Genomic DNA, 16,454 nt, shown 5'->3' with positions numbered 1-16,454 from the left:
ACCAATCATCTGAAGGAACACTATAGTCCTCAGGCTCAGGGCAATGGCTGCACATGAAGCAGGAGAAGAAGACAAACAGGGAGAGGAAAAAGAATCACAAAGGCTAAAAAAATTGGATTACGTATAAAAGAGAAGGTAGTTAATGAAATTAAATGACTAAAAAAAGGAAAAGTGCCCAGAAAATAATAAAATCCTGCAAAAATATTTTTCTCTTGAGGCTTTATAAAAGCTATCATTTTCATTCAACCGGAAGCATGCCTGCTTACTAACTTCTACCAGGTGAACAAAATATAATTCTTGCTTTATATTTCAGTATACACTTCAACAATGTTTTAATTGTAAATGAAAGATAAGTTTTTATTTATGCTTTTTATTTTTATCCAAAGCTATGATTACAAAGCTTATCTGAGTTCACAAGCTGTTTAAGAGCACAGCTAGCCATATCACATCAGGATTCAGCCCTGTGATGACATGTTTGAATATACGACAATTAGCTGACATAGCTGATGTTGAGCTGTGTGTATGCACAGATACACATATGAAATATCTGGGTTAGAATGGCTCTTTATTACAGCTCTTAATTAAAAAAAAATCAGTATGGTTAAGGAACTAAGTTTCTCAAAACAGAAAGCCGACATTAGAATACTCAAAATTACTTTATCTATATGATAAAGCCACAAAAGCCAGATCATCACTGCTAGCTTGAGCCCCAAACTTAATTTCACAGCCTCTGCTTGGTCTCTGCCCAGTTTTAGAGGTATCTAATTATCAGCTTACTGATCAGACTAGGTCTAGCATCTCATATGCTGGGCAGTCATGCTGTCACTTAAAATACAGGTGCTTCTGCTCTATTCATTGCTCTAATGAGCTTCTTTTTAGTAAACGGTCTTAGAAGTTTGAGGCCTTTGCAAATTCAGTTGAAGAATTTGGCTGCAACTACTGACAAATAAGTAATAAAATGGCTTGTCTGCATTTAGCTGGAGAGGTTTCTTAACAGCAACACCAATACTATGAGTTATGCCATTTAAACGACATTCATAAAAGCCATCCAGACTACGTGGCAAAGCATGGCAGTTCAAATTCTTGTTCATCCTCTGTATTTTCGAGTGAAAGAGCACGTATCTATGTAAAATATGAAGCGTGGACTAATAAGGAAGTCCATGCATTTTTGCAAGTGTGAGTCTTTGCTTTTTAAAAAAATAAAAGCAGCAAACATTGAACAGACACAGTAACAGAAAAAAAGTATACCGAAGTTGTGTTACTTAGCATATCTAAGCTTTTGCTTGCAGAAAGAAGCATGCATGCTTCCTATTAGTAGCATTTCATAGTCACAAACAAATGATCCTTAGTACTGCCAGACATAAAAGATAATTTTTTATGGTGTTAATTTAACTGTGTGGAAATGTGAATAGGTGGAGGAAAGGCATACAAACAAAGAAATAAGTATATATTAAAATACCTACCCATAAGCAACTCCTGCCACAGTACATTTTTTAAACTGCATGACATTGCACGTCAGAGTGCCCGTTTTGTCAGAAAATATGTATTTGACCTAAGCGAATGATGAAATTATATATTAATATTCAACAGTTATTTACATATTTAGTATAATTTTGGCTATTAACTCACTGAAGTAAATAAATTTTTTACTACTTCCACAATCTTCACAGCATCACAGAACAATATGAGTTGGAACGGACCTTAAAGCCCACTCAAGCTCCTGCTGTGAGCAAGGTTGCCACCCACCAGATCAGATTGCCTGAGGCCCCATTCAACCTGGCCTTAAACACCTCTAGGGACAGGGCATCCACAGTTTCTCTGGGCAGCCCCTATTACAGTGTGTCACCATCCTGAGTGAAGAATGTCTTCTGAGTATCTAATCTAAATCTGTCCTCTTTTAGTTTAAAGCCATTATTCCATGGCCTGTCACTATACTCCCTGGTAAAGAATCCTCTCCAGCCTTTATGTACTGGAGGAATGCTACAGGCCCCAGATACAGTTCTACAAAGTCAGACTTTCAGAAAAATGAAGAACATGAGTGAACTCTTGTGAAACATGATTGCTTTTATAATATTAAAGGGGAACTCTAAAGCAAAATGAAGAAGCTATCTCTGTCAAAATTAAGAAAAAAAGAAAAAAAGTAAAATAAAGAAAAAAGAAATAAATAAAAAGACTAAGGCAAGAATATATATATATTTAAAAATAAGCTCTCACTTTTCTTTTTTTAATAATTTAGATTTTAAAACTCTGACTTAGAGCCAGTAATCTTTTCTACCTGTCCAAGTTCTTCATTGAGATTGGAAGTACGAGCCATCGCAGCAGTGTCAGTAGGTTCATAGTGCATGTCTATGTCCTACAGGAAAAATGAAAGCATATGTTTTAAAATCAGCTTTCCATAAAAAAATCTAGTATGTAAATAGAAAAGAAAAACACAGAAGAGCAGATTGAACACAAAAAAAAGGGATCTACTTCAATTTATTTCAACACCTGAGCTGCAGACACAATCAGATCACTTCCAAGTATCTACATTTTGTCTTTAAAATCAGAATCTACAAGATTAAGAATTTACAGAACACTGGAAGTAATCTTGAGTACTAGCAAAAAACTGTTGAACCCATGTATCTAAAAGAGATTCATCAATAGACAGAAACACTACATTGTAATATTTAGCATGAAGCAAGTCTTAGTTATTTACATTGTATTCACTTCTAAATACTATGATAAATATCCCTTGAGCAGAAGACAGAGAAATTTAAGAGTACACAATAACTTCAGGATACATTGTTAATTGTTTTCTTCCTCCTCTCTCATCTTTAGTCCCCCCCAAAACCAAAACCAAACAAAAACAGTTTCATTTCAAACACAATAAAAATACGAGAACATTGTTAAGTATGGCAGTGTAGTGTTACAAATCGCAGACAACCAAATTTTCTATACCAATACCATATGTACACACAGAAGGATTATGTTTAAGATAGAAAATGTCAAGAGTCCCGTATTAAGATAAATGTTTTTAAAGACAACAAATCCCTCATTATGTGAAATAGAGGGAACAGAAGTTACAATTATCTTCTTTAGGATTTGTTGCACAGACACTAGTTGCGATCTGTACATTCAATGTAGGTTAGCGTTTACAGAATAAGGAACACAAAGGAACAATTTCCTTCCATTCTTTCATAATTTGCACAATAATTTTTGCTGTAGCACAAAAGAAAAGAAATCAAAAATAGCTGACTACTCACAAAAATACTGAACTTTTAAAATGAACTTTGGTTTTGCTAATGAATATTCTTTTATCTCTATCTGCATGATCTCACACAAATTTATTTCATGTATTTGACCAAGGAACCAGATTAAAGAGTTCAGAATGGTATGATGAACTTACATTTAGATAAAACTGAAAAACTGAAGGTATGATAACAAAATCCCTTATGTGGCTTTAACCAAAAACAATATTCCTCCCTCCAGCAAACCAACTGATAACCCCTTTTTTAATGGGGCTAAAAGAAGCTATCCAAACATTCTTTATATACTTTGCAAAAGATAATACTAATAGACAATGGCTATGTAGCAAAACCTTTAAAATGCAGTGGCAAAAAAAAGGGCTAAATACAGGGAAAACACAAACAAACAAACATGGGCTAAGCTCAGAAAGAACAAAAAATGAAAATGGACCAAACTCCACTGGACTGCAAGATACTTTTTTCTGATCATTCTGTCTGAAGCTCTGATACCTAAGAATTAATGGGAAAGTACAAAGCACTGTAAAAAGCGCTACAAAAAGCTCATGTGAGTATAAAATGTTAAATAAAGCCACATATAATTACCTTCTCGGACCTCAGTAATAATAAAGAGCACACTTAAGTATTTACTATAAGAAAATAAATCCACGCGTAGACAAGCATTTAACTTAATTGTAAGCAACTTAGTTTTAGAAATCAATATATATTATAAAAATATTTACCCAATTTATGAAATATGCTTGGATAAATTTAACAACTTCAAGTGTGACCAACAAACTGATTGGAATAAGATTATTGAACAGAATGATAAAAGTCAAGAAGTTCAATCCGAAGTTGCTTGCTCCACCATCTGCCAAAAACCAAAGCAAATAAGAAAACATTTAGGACCATATATAAAAGCAATGTATATATTGTATTCAGGGCATTAATTTCTGATTTTATAATGTTTTCTGTCTAAAAAGACACATAAAATTCATTACAAAGTATTGCCTTAAACACTGTATGCATTAGAAAAGGTTCCTTAAATAATAATCAGTAATTCAAGAGTTCTGAGTACACTGCACAGCAACAAATAACACTGTCAACATGTTAGTCCATCATAAGGTGGACTCTTGTGTTAGCCTATACAGGCTTATGACTAGTGTTTGGAAATGCACTATCTGGTTTTAGTAGTGCCTATAGCCTGATATTAAGAGAGAAGGAAAGAAAAGTGAAGCAAGGGTCATACATTCAGTTTCACACTGGCTAAGATTTTTCAAAATTGTGGCCTGTCGCAGAAGGCTTGCCTCCAGAAAATCAGCAACTCTCCCAGGTGACAATCCTGGTGATCTTGCTCCAGTATTTCCATTGTACGTGGTCCCTTTGCATTTATACTGCATGCATGTCAGAAGTGCTTAAAAAACGCATGCTATTCTATTATTTTTTGGGGGGAAAAGGTGCCTCACTGTGCTCAGTGTCAGCAGTTGGTGTGCTTTACAAACATCCTTCTGGCAGATACAGGGCTATGGCTGTGTGCCTATGGCATGTGGACCTGCTTGTTACTGTAAAATCCTGGTTATGGATACATTCATTAATACCAATTCCAGTATCAAACGCAGTACAAATTCCGAAGACCAGGGAGGTAACACTGTTATTCTAACTAATGGCAATCTAGATTAAGTTTGATATGTATTGCTGGTTAAAAATAAAAATTGTTCTAACAAAATTCCAAAATAATTTCCCTGAAAAGATGGAACTCTAATAAGAATGTAATTAAATAAACAGAAAAATTCAATAAAGGTAAAGGGGAATAAATTGCTTCTTGCGTATTAGCAGTACCTTGTTCAAGAACAATTCTAAAGGGCATACCTTACAGAAACATCACAAGTTAATTTAATCACGTAATGTAAATCAGTAAGCACACTGATATGGACAATCACTTGAAAATCCCACCAAATCTCAACGGCCACTATTTCAAGTTTTCTTATTTTCAGGAATAAAAAAATAAAAGCTTTTGAATTGCTTCACTACTGTGCTAACAACTATCTTCCAAAGACTTCCACAATTATTTATTTGACTACTATGTTGGGCAGCTTTGTATTCAAGACTCGATGGTGTCAAAAGAAGAAAATCTAGTTCTAGCTTGACTATTTAAGTAAAGGCAGCTCTAGACCCTCTATAAGAAATTCTGAAAACACCACTAACAGACAACAAGGTATATTCATGAAAACTTCCTTTAGATCTAGTTCCCTCACTGACAGTTGAATTATGTCAATTTGTTGCATCCTGCTGCAAGACCTGCATAACATTTCATTGCCTTCATCTACTGTGAGTAGAGCTGTCCCTATATTATGTAAGAGGAGATCTTCATACCTGTTCATTTCAGGAGCATTGAAATTGCTTGGATCTGACACTCGCAGTCAGTATTTATTTAAATTCCCGAACAGTATAAAAATTATGAAGCCACAGCATCATTTCTTGGGACAAAGGAGTTTAAAAACTTGGGGAAGTAACTGCAGCTTTACATGTAACCCATCAGCAATAACTGACAATTGCTTCAGTTTGGTTCCAAGGAAGTTGACTATGTCAGCAGAATGCTGGTACAGACCTTGCTCAGTTGCAGAGATGCAGAAGCTTCAACAACAAAGCTTCCCTTCCTGAATTTAGCAACAAGTCACATTGCACAGTAAGGTAAAAGTTATACTAGCTGCAATATACCCAGACTAACAACTTCAGTAAACAACCAATAAAGAAGGACTGATTGAAAGACATCCTATATGATATATAAAGGATGGTAACCATCTGCCTTTCCAAAAATGAAAGCCTTCAGGACAAGTGAACAGTAAAATATTAATGCATTATTTTACAGCTTACAATTTAGATCAAGATACCAATCTCTTTCAGTATGCCTTCGATTCCATATAGCTGAACCAATAGAGCAGATCAAAGACATGGCAATAAGGATGCAGAAAAGAATCAAAATCTGAATATTCGTAATTCGTTCCACGTTAGACATTTTAAGAGGTGGACTTGTTGAATTCTGTAAAAGACAAAAAACAGCAGTGGCTATTAAAAGATGTCCACAGAGTTCTAGTTTCCAAATTACATGTTGTTGAATTATTTTCTAAATATTCTCCCAGGTATCATCATGATAAATGGCATAAATGTTTCATTTAAAGAAAAAGAAACCCAAACCAAAAGAACTGAAACACCAACAGCTAACCGTAAACATTTAAAACATATTTTAAATATATGTGCACACATCCCATCAGAGCTACAGAAAGTTATTGGTAATTAACACAAACAATCAAATTTATTTTAAAATAACTGCTTTACAGATCAGAAAAGCAATAAATGAGACATGCACGACCAAACTGAAAGCATTCTTTTTGTTCAACAAATGCAATTCAATTTTAATATTTCAAACACCACCAGGAAAAGTAACTTTACAGCTTAAGAATGGTTCTCCTCCCTCCTTATTTTTCAAATAAAGTTTCACTTCATTTTCTGACAAGAATGCTTACCTTTATACTTGAAAGAAAGCTCCACAAGAGGACAGTTTTAGGAGCAGTCAAAAATAAAAAAAGATGAACAGGCAAACTATAACGATGCAACTTACTAATAAAACAGTTTTCAAAAACACAAGTTAAAAAGAGAATCAAAAAAATATGCTCACTAGCAGAAAACTACTCTGTCTAAGCAATCGATAACTGTCTAATAGCTCTAACAAGCAGTTATTTTCTTGAAGTAAAACCAATAAAGATGCACTATTAGTGACATTTGAACTACTATACTCAATCTAGACATGTTTCCTTAAAGATTCTTTTTTTGTGTGTCCTATGACACAGACATATTAAAAGGTAACAAGGTAATTATAAGAAAATTAAAAATATAAATAAATACAAGTGACAAACCTGCATAAGTTTTGTGTCATGTCCTGTATAGACAACTATCCCATGAACCCACTGAGTATTTCTCAGCTGAGCTCCTCGTAGAAGAATCTGGTCAGATCCCAGTGGAACAGTACTAGAAAGAAGCATTTTTGTATTTTAGCATCAAAACAGTTAATGTCAATACAACAATAATGCATAATTCAAAAGAATAAATGCAACCAGCAGTTGTTAAAACTTACTAGCTCATTTCTCCAAATTTAGATGATTATTGTAAATACACCAGAACCTCACTTTCAGAGTTAAAGTATTTGGTGTGCTGACTTAGAGAAAATCTGACAGTTTAAAGCAAGTCAAGTATGGAGCCCAAATATTTAACTTTACAATAATATTACTTACCACTTAATTTTGATTATTATCGTTAAAGACGTGGTACTGCATAGTAAGCATGCTGAAACCAACAAAGGTTAATTTCCCTTTCAGATTACAAAGTTTTGCTAATTGCATGCTGAAACACGACAGCCCTTACAAAATGGATTTTTCTAAAGCAGTTCTCAAATTAAATAGTCTTCTCTTGAACTCTCAGCTTAATCCTTTTCTCCAGCTGTATGAGAAATAAAAATTCATAAAATGCTGGAAATGTTCGACTGTCTTAAATTTAGACAACTGACTTTGTCAATATACCGTAGCTTATTTTTTTTTTTATAAAATAGTAATAAAGTTTTAGATAATTATCACTCTTCCTGGTACAATTAATTTCCTGTTTTTGCACTTTTGTCTATATAAATACTAGCTATCAGATTTGTCAATAGTGCTTTAGAGCTTGCCATTCTCACGTAAATCTATCATCTCTACAGTTGTTGAAAACCAGCACGTTAAGATAACATATAAGTTGCTTGATGATAGCAGTTATACCCTCGGATACGTAAGCTATAAATAACCTGAACAAGCCATCATATTTAGTAATATTTCTGGCAGCACAGAGAGTACAAAGTTAGTTTCAGGAAGTAAGTTTAATGTATTAATTTCTTCTGGACCCTCATTTCCCCTTCTCTCCTCTCCTCTTGTGAACAAGGTTTTAAAGTGCAAAGTCAGCAAGTAAAGAAGAAACAAAACATTCTTTCTCTCCTAAAACTGACAGTAGCAATAGAGCTTTTTGGAATAAGATCTCACAGAAACTAGGAAAAAAAACTGTTCTGGAAAAAAATGCTTGAATAAAAATTTCCATACAAAATAGGCAAATAACAAACCCTACATCACCACGACTTACTGACTAGTATACTACCATGAAACAGAAAAAAAACCTAGAAATATGCAACATACTGAAATTGACTTGAATTGTAGAACGTCCTTCTTGTGGTAAAAGAAGAAGAAAATTAACTTCCTTTCAAGTATGAAAGGAACTGAAGGGGTCTGAAAAAAGCCAATAATCATTAAGAGGGACTCATTTTGTCATCAAATATTGTCTCCATTTTTTTTTTAATCACTTAAAGTTATGAAATGAATTAAAAGTCATTCCAACAATAACCAGATTTTTCAGACTATTAACAAGAATTTCACCTATAAAAGATGAAAGTAATAGCCATTTTGGTTATATGCCTACATTACCCACAAATAAATTGGAAACTTTTAGAACTGTGGAACTTCTCCGGAATGCCAAAAGACTTTCTGTCCCTTCTACTAACATGAAGTGGTAAAGGAACTCCAGTATGGCAGAAGTAAAAACTTTCTGCTCTTACTTCTTGTACTCCTTAAAGAGTCAGGCTGAGTTCTAAGAATCCTGCAACTTCTTAGTCCTCCTGCTTATTTCCCCTCTTAAAAACTCTGACAAGCATGCAGTGAAGTCCTTTCTATTGCAGGAGGCATTATTTTTTTGCTTCTCCATCAAACATCACTCAAATGGGTATGGATGCCCCTCTACCTTGGGACATGAATTTATCCTCAAGGGCCTGTTACGAAGAAGACTACTAAAACAGAATGGTGGTTGAAGCCTATGGGAGTGGTCTCCAGCAGTACTGCTGCACAGATGAAGATAAACAGCAGAACAACAGGGGACATAGAAAGTCCTCATCTCCTAGGTACCATGCTACTGTTTTCAACGTTCTGACCTTAACCCATTCAGTAAAGGTACTGTCACTGGACAGAGCACTCAAGCCTCTTGGCCTCAACCTTCTCAAAACTGCTCTAGCTCATCTGATACCTATTGTGTACTGTGTGACTAATGGTTCCTCAGCAATGTTGCTTATATTCAGTAAAAAATGTTCTCAGTGAGGAAATATCCCTTCAGCGTACTATCCAGCTAAAGCTGTCACTGTCATATTAAAAGCTATTAATTTCAAAGACATATTTGAAAGCTGACACAGCAAGGTGTTTTTTTTTTTGTTTTTTTTTTTTTTTAAAATCAAGTGTACTTCATTCACAATTTCCTTAAGATGGCCTTCAGGACAATGTTTACTTCAGGTCTGGACAGCCAGTGTCTGTTTTCAAATTGCTAATCTATTTTTCCCTGAGGTATTTATCTAATCATAACTTCAAATTTATCCAGGCTAAAGAACTTTTCTCCTTTCTCCAACTAATAGTCTTCAACTCCTAAAAATCATATACATTTATGAGCATAAAAAAAGAGCTGCATCCTTCACACACAGAGTTAACGCACTCAAAAACTGAGGATACCATGAAAGTATTTTTGACCTTAAAAGAAACTACAGATCTAGCAAAAAAATTAAGTAGTTGTAGTGTAGTTAAAATTCAAGAAAGTAGAAGTATCCAAAACAGAACCATTGCCTTTTTACAGCTGCTCTCCCATGAAACGAAGAAGAAAGGACTGAAAAGACCACCCAGATATAACATTTATGGACCTTCATTACTCCTCATTGCTTTTCCAAAAATGTCAAGATAGTAATGGATACAGCGGAAAATCTAATTGAGGGATCTTAATCATCTGGATAAATACTTGTTACAAAATATACTTGTAAGAAAAATGTTACAGCTAACACAGGCAGAAAGAGAACACATATTTGATTTTTTCTGGTTGGAAATTAGGTCAGGATCCAAAAAGGTTACTTACCTGCAATTCTTTTTCACTGAAGGTAAATATTATATTAGAACCACACTTTTGGAACTATCCTACTGAACAGGAAATATATTCTAAATGTTCCCAGACTGAATTTCTCAAATGACAATTTGCTTGACCAGCAGATGGCATGCTCCTACACATTCTTGTGGCATATCAGCCATCACCACATTTAACATTTCTTTTTTACTCAAATTTTAAAATTAAGTAATTCAGTTAAACATAAAAGTGTGTTTTCTCCCTAGCAAGGGAGGAAGGATGGATGTGTGGATCTAGTATAACTATTACCTTCAGAGAAGAATTACAGGTAAATGTTTTTCTCTTCTTAACGACAAGTACAGTGGAATTATAATAGATCCACACTCTTGCGACTGAAAACTCCCGGAATGCATCTGTAAGAAATCAGTAAATAAAAATGGAATATAAAAAAGGTATTTAACAATTAGTTAGTAGTATATATTATCAGTCTAGAAACACAAACATGGATAGTACCGCATATGGAGAAATAAATGCCTATCAAATAAAAAAATAAAGGTAAATCTTCAGGAATGAAGGACTAAACAATTCTGGATCTAATAACAAATTTAATACTCCTAATATATCACATTAGCTTTGAAACTAAAGAAGACTCCAAATATCTATTTGGTAAACACTTAAAATTTTTAAGAATTTTTGAAGTAGTTTTACGAGCACATATGCTTTAATTGCACTGAGGCTGTCTATTTTTAGAGAAACACACTTTCAGTAAGCTAAGGTATTAAATGTCTTCTGGCTATTTAATTAAGAGAGTTTGAAGTACACAGTAATGAATTCAGTTCCTCTAATAAAAAAAAACAAAAAAACAAGATAATAAAAGAACAAACAAAACAAAAAACCCTGCAAAAACAACAAAAACAGACAAATTTCTTATATACAGATTGTATAATACAGAATTAATAGACAAGGAATGAGATCCTTACAAAGTGAGTTACTTAGTAGCTACAAATTCCTGACCTATTAGAATTTGATTCATACACCCTTCTGTTATTAATAGCTATTGGTTTCTGACGATCAACTAGTATTAAAACTCAATCTGCAGACAACAGAAGATCTAATGCTTGCAGTCTTCTGAAGACTTATGAAGAATATATCAGAAATTATTTACCTCTCTAGTCATAACAGAATGAAGACTTTACTATTTATATTTTGGGCATTTTAACAACATGTACTTATTTACTTATAGATGGAAACTACTGAGATTTTTCTCCTTGGATTTACATACCCATGCCCATCCAGTCTGATGTTTCCAACAAAATCATATAGATGTCGGTTTGGACTCTCACACTCAATTCTGCCTGAAAGTCTCATCAAGCTTTCTATGTCCTTTATATCTGATGTTAGAGGCAAACCCTGTAAAAAAAAAAAATAATAAACTTTTGTTATCACATTAAAAAAAACAGTATTACTATAGGAATAAAACAGGAGCACTACATTTTGCTGTCATACAGTGAATAAAACGTTGGTATTGTAAAATATCACAATGAAGACAGGGTCAGAGACAATCATATAACTCAGCAATAATGTCCATGCACAGACATTGCATACTCAGTTAAAAATTGCCATTCCCTACCTGCCCCTCAAGGACAACACCAGCACTAGCAGCTTCCTTCTGCAGTACTTTTGTCTCTTTTATCCTCTAAAAACAAACATACCCGAACAACAAATCCATCCACTTGTTCACTCACAGGAAACCCCTTGAAGTGCAAAAAGTAGCTTAAGGTTTAGGCATTCATTCCTTCCATTTAATTCATTGAACAAAAACATTAATGAGATAGCAATAACCCGTGGCTTTTTATTCAAACTATTAAAATTTCACAGCCTTCTAAAATGAGCAATAGTGTCCTAAAACGTTTTATAAGCAATAATAGACTAAAAATAATAGTGGAAATATTCTCAAAAATGAAATTCCTACCTGTCGAATTTTTAAGTTTGTCTCACCATCTAAGTTAGATGTTTCGATGTAGCACATAGCTTGTGGTTCACTATTAAGAAAAAAAAAATCCTTAATTTTATATTACGATGTCAAAGTCCATGAACTTTCTTTAATCTTCTAAATATCTGCTTAGGCAATCAGCTTTTTTTTTTTTTTTTCTTTCCTTATCAAATCTTGAGAACTAAAATAACTTATAGTCCAATCTGTTAAATTATCAACAGTACTTCACATCGTCAGAAAAGTTTGCCAGAAGTTATCTTCTCAGATGAAATTCTGCTAAAAATGCATAATAATTTTATTATTAAGTTTTTACAGGAAATTATATACAGGTGCAAACATAGTATAATTGTAGCAATTGCTGCCACATGCAGTAGTAGTATAAATATGAAAGATTTTTGCAAAGGATTCTCTTACATTTATGTCCACATTATAGACTTTTTTAAAAAATGTACGTTTACCCCCTTTCGGCAATTTTAAAACAGTTTTTAAAAATGTAAATTAATTTTTTTAAGGCTTATGCAGAAAATTATGGCTTTCATATTTTATCTCTTCGAGATGTACTGATAAATGGCTTATGTCTTGCACTTTTTTTCAATACAATTTTTTGATGTGTAATACACAGCAGTGATTTTGTATGTTGTACAACACCTCTAGATTTGAAAAACACATAACCATTATGGAGGTGTTAACTAGGTAAACACAAAGAAGGATAAAACGATTTTTCTACAAGTAGGTGATAAACAAGAACAGGTCAAACAGGTCAGGATTTCTGAATTATTCCACTCAGCTTCCATTTTCTGGACACTAGGACAGAGCATTTACTATTTATATCTGTGATAAATTAAGATCCTGTAAAGGACCAAAAGAGCCATAAAAAACAACAAAAAACACACCTTACAACTTAGAAAAATTAATACTTACTCTCTATACCACTTAGAAGCTAATTTTTCTCCTTCTATCTAGCACGGAAATCGAGAGTCAAGAGCTTTTTTGAGTTTTTATTAATACAATAGCTACTGTTAAGTCACAACTTCATTCTGCAATCATTCTAAAACTGTGTAGGTCATTTTAGCATATTTTTCTGAAGCAAAAGCATTAAAATGTACTAAATCATTGTCATAAATTCTTTTCAGGAGAGTATTTTGTTTTTGGCAAACTTTTCTAAAAATGTAAATAACTTCTGTCTAGATTGTTCGGCTGGAATCATCTGTGAAAAACACTACTACAATCCTAGCATTCTAATTAGTTAAGAGTAAAAAAAAGAAACAATATCTTTGTGAAGCACTTTTTAGAAAGACTAGGGAAGCAAAGACATTTCCAGTGAAACACATGCTTAATTATAATTACTTTAGCAGATAGCAGTGACCTCCAAAGTAAATGAATTACAGCTGGATCAAGGCAGGCCCATTGATTTAGTGAAAAACAAAGTCCAAAAACAGTGCAGACAATAGCATAAAGCTGACATGTCTAGGAAACATGCATTTTGTCACATTACACAAGAACAGCGCTGCTTTTGCCATTGCATGCAGCAGAGAATGTGCAACATTCAAATTTGTGCAGAGGGTCCTCTACCAGTCCTACCAATAATAATCTATATTCTTCACAGAAAATACAAGTTGGTGTTTTACTCTGTGTTTTTTTAAGGACAACTTGTCTAATAAGATTTCATGACGATAGTGTAAAAATCTTAAAAAGAAGGTCTGGAACAAGTTCTGTTTCTTGGAGCATTATCATCTATTTACACTTTAAAGGATCTGCGCTTATATCAGCTGTAGCTTTTCTAATTTTATAAATGCGTGGGTTTTGCTTAAGAAAGACGAATGGCAAAGCAAACAGTATCAACACGTAAGCATTCTTCATATTTGGTATATGAGGACCCACATACACATATCCTGTGCAACTGGTTTATTCTAACCTTGATGACAGACTGATGAGATCAGCTGGGAGATGTTCCCCATTGGTCACTTTCACTACTTCCCCTACTGCCACCTACACATCCCAGTTTGAAAATGATTAGAACAGAAATATAAGTGATAGGGGAAAAAACAAAACAAAAAAGAAAACAAATGGACAAAGACAAAAAGACAGAGTTTGAAATTATTATACAAACAATATATGTTAATTAAAATGTCTGATGACATTTTTTTCAAAATCTATTTTTATCAGGTCAGAAATAAAAGATTAAAATATTTCCATCTCTATTCAAGTGAATCATTTTACTTTAAGGCACCAATTTTCGCCTGCAGAAAATGCTGGTATTGAACGGTAAACATAGAATCTTAACTGACAAAAGATTCTAACCACTCTACAAGCTGTTTAAAAACAAAACTAAACCAAACCACAACAAAAGATGATCCAGCAACATATCTGAGAAGCTGAGTGACAAGAACCCTTCTATGTCAACATGCTAAAAATGCTTTTGTTTTCTGTTTTTGTTTCATAATTTACAATTTACAATTAACTTGCAAGAACAAAACAGATTTTAAGTCTTAGAGGACTGTTATTTCCACTGTAAGAGACAGCAGGATCTTAATTATTTTAGAAAACTGTAATTCTCCAGAAACCAGTAGTACTGGTAAAAAGAACCAAATAATGTAAGTTTGAAATAAAATCAGGACTGAAGACTTGCATCACTTTTGAAACCTAAAATGTAATTGGCCATCAATAAACACCTGGAAAGCACAACTGTTGAAATGTTCCTCCTGGGAAGCGTGTTGCCACATGAAGATGAGAACTGTGGGAGACTACACGCTGGCGTGCCTGCAGAATTAGAGGTGACGTAGCAGCACAAGGCTCTCTACAGGAGGGCTGCAACAGGCCCCTAGTAACTGAAGAAAGAAAGCTGTTTTAGGTGGAAAAAATACCAGAACTTAGGCCTAGAATACCAATCAGGATTCACCTCAGGATTCACTTTTGCATGCTTGATCCTAGAAGAAAACCTGATAGGAAAATTCAAGGTGAATAACAGTCACAGAAGGGACAGTGCATTCTGACAAGAGGGAGGCAAAGCAACGCGAAGCCGAGGTAACAGTCCTGACAAGTCCAGTAGCAGCTAACTATTATTTCAACTTATTAACACATGATGCAAGATTCCTGTTGAGGGACAAGGTTTGGAAAGAAGATGGCAGTCTTCTATGTGTACAACAACAGCCGTAGAACACTGCAACGTGAATGTCCTCCAGATTAAAAAGGGCAAAACAGTGAAGAAATCTAGGAAAAGAGTCAAACTCGGGAGCTTAGTCAGGAGGATTATAAAGAAGGTACTCTGAGATGATGTAATGTGTTTTGCCTGCAAGACACTGGAGGTTGTATGAATTGAAGCTATTAACAGGCCAAAATGTTGTTGCTGCATGGTATCCAATCTGCCACGTGAAGATCTTGGTGGTGTGGCACCAACAAAACTTACACGTGCTTCTCAAGGTGCAGAAGTAAAATGTTATTCATTCAGAAGATACTGAATAGAAAAGCATCTGAAGTTATGATAAACATTAAGATCGAACTAAGGCAGACTGTAGGAGAATTTACAGAATTATCTAGCAACTATTTGACACGATAATTTAACAGAAAAGTTTTCAAAACTACACTTAATTTTGAGATATAATGGAAGATGGCATAAAAACATGCTAGAGTACAACACAGTCTGCCACAGACATGCATAGGATCCTAACCTCATTAATCGTATGCATGAGCAGATTTGTTAACTTCAGTGGGCTCGTAGAGGGCTTATGCCTAACCTGTAATCATACATGTTACAATAACATGTTGTACCAGAAAAAAAGATGGCAGTAATTGCATAGTAAACATACAGCAATGAATCACACTGCAATGATCATATTTAAATAATTTTAAAGATCACAAACAGAAAAACAGCAGAACAAATTCTTAGAATATATCGCCTATTGACCTGATCAAATAGATGTTGAAAAAATGTTCACCTTCCACATAGTAAGATGTGGATTTCTTAAATAAGACTGTCCAAGGAAATGATGATAAACAACCTCTGACTATCCATATTAAAACAATTACAGCATTACATGCTATGAAGTCTTGCTTTCAGTGCTGAAATTATTCAAAATGTATTTTAAGTAAAAGTGAATGTTCAGCTCAAAGACAACGCCAGTTTGACAGTCCACAAGCTATGTTCATGGGTTTTTTTTTTCCTCAATTCAACTATCAAATTGGCAACTATATCAATTAAACCACATTTCTGTTGTCTATAATATACCAATTTTAATTTATTTGTAGGATGCAATTTGTTATGTACATACCAAAAAGTCAACCAGGTAAAATATAGCAGT

The 16,454-nt window shown here is 34.0% G+C and overlaps 1 protein-coding gene across 6 annotated transcripts in view; it reads right to left on the bottom strand.

Moving 5' to 3' along the window:
* ATP8A1 (ATPase phospholipid transporting 8A1) overlaps nt 1-16,454 on the bottom strand; it is a 95,585-nt gene that overhangs the window by 56,842 nt on the left and 22,289 nt on the right. For 3 of the 6 annotated variants that reach the window (XM_021394112.1, XM_021394115.1, XM_021394116.1), the window contains 8 exons: nt 12,136-12,205; nt 11,446-11,573; nt 7,136-7,247; nt 6,096-6,261; nt 3,965-4,092; nt 2,276-2,353; nt 1,464-1,552; nt 3-47 (listed from right to left, as the gene is read on the bottom strand). In XM_021394112.1, coding sequence (XP_021249787.1) covers nt 3-47; nt 1,464-1,552; nt 2,276-2,353; nt 3,965-4,092; nt 6,096-6,261; nt 7,136-7,247; nt 11,446-11,573; nt 12,136-12,205 — 816 coding nt within the window. Of the gene's footprint in view, nt 1-2; nt 48-1,463; nt 1,553-2,275; nt 2,354-3,964; nt 4,093-6,095; nt 6,262-7,135; nt 7,248-11,445; nt 11,574-12,135; nt 12,206-14,071; nt 14,146-16,454 lie in introns of all 6 variants that reach the window. The other 3 variants (XM_021394113.1, XM_021394117.1, XM_021394114.1) reach the window with 2 other exon arrangements.

This window comes from Numida meleagris, chromosome 4 (genome assembly GCF_002078875.1).
Source record: "Numida meleagris isolate 19003 breed g44 Domestic line chromosome 4, NumMel1.0, whole genome shotgun sequence".
NCBI classification, from domain to species: domain Eukaryota; kingdom Metazoa; phylum Chordata; class Aves; order Galliformes; family Numididae; genus Numida; species Numida meleagris.
The sequence above is the reverse complement of the archived record's forward strand: the minus strand, read 5'-3'. Positions and strand labels throughout refer to the sequence as shown.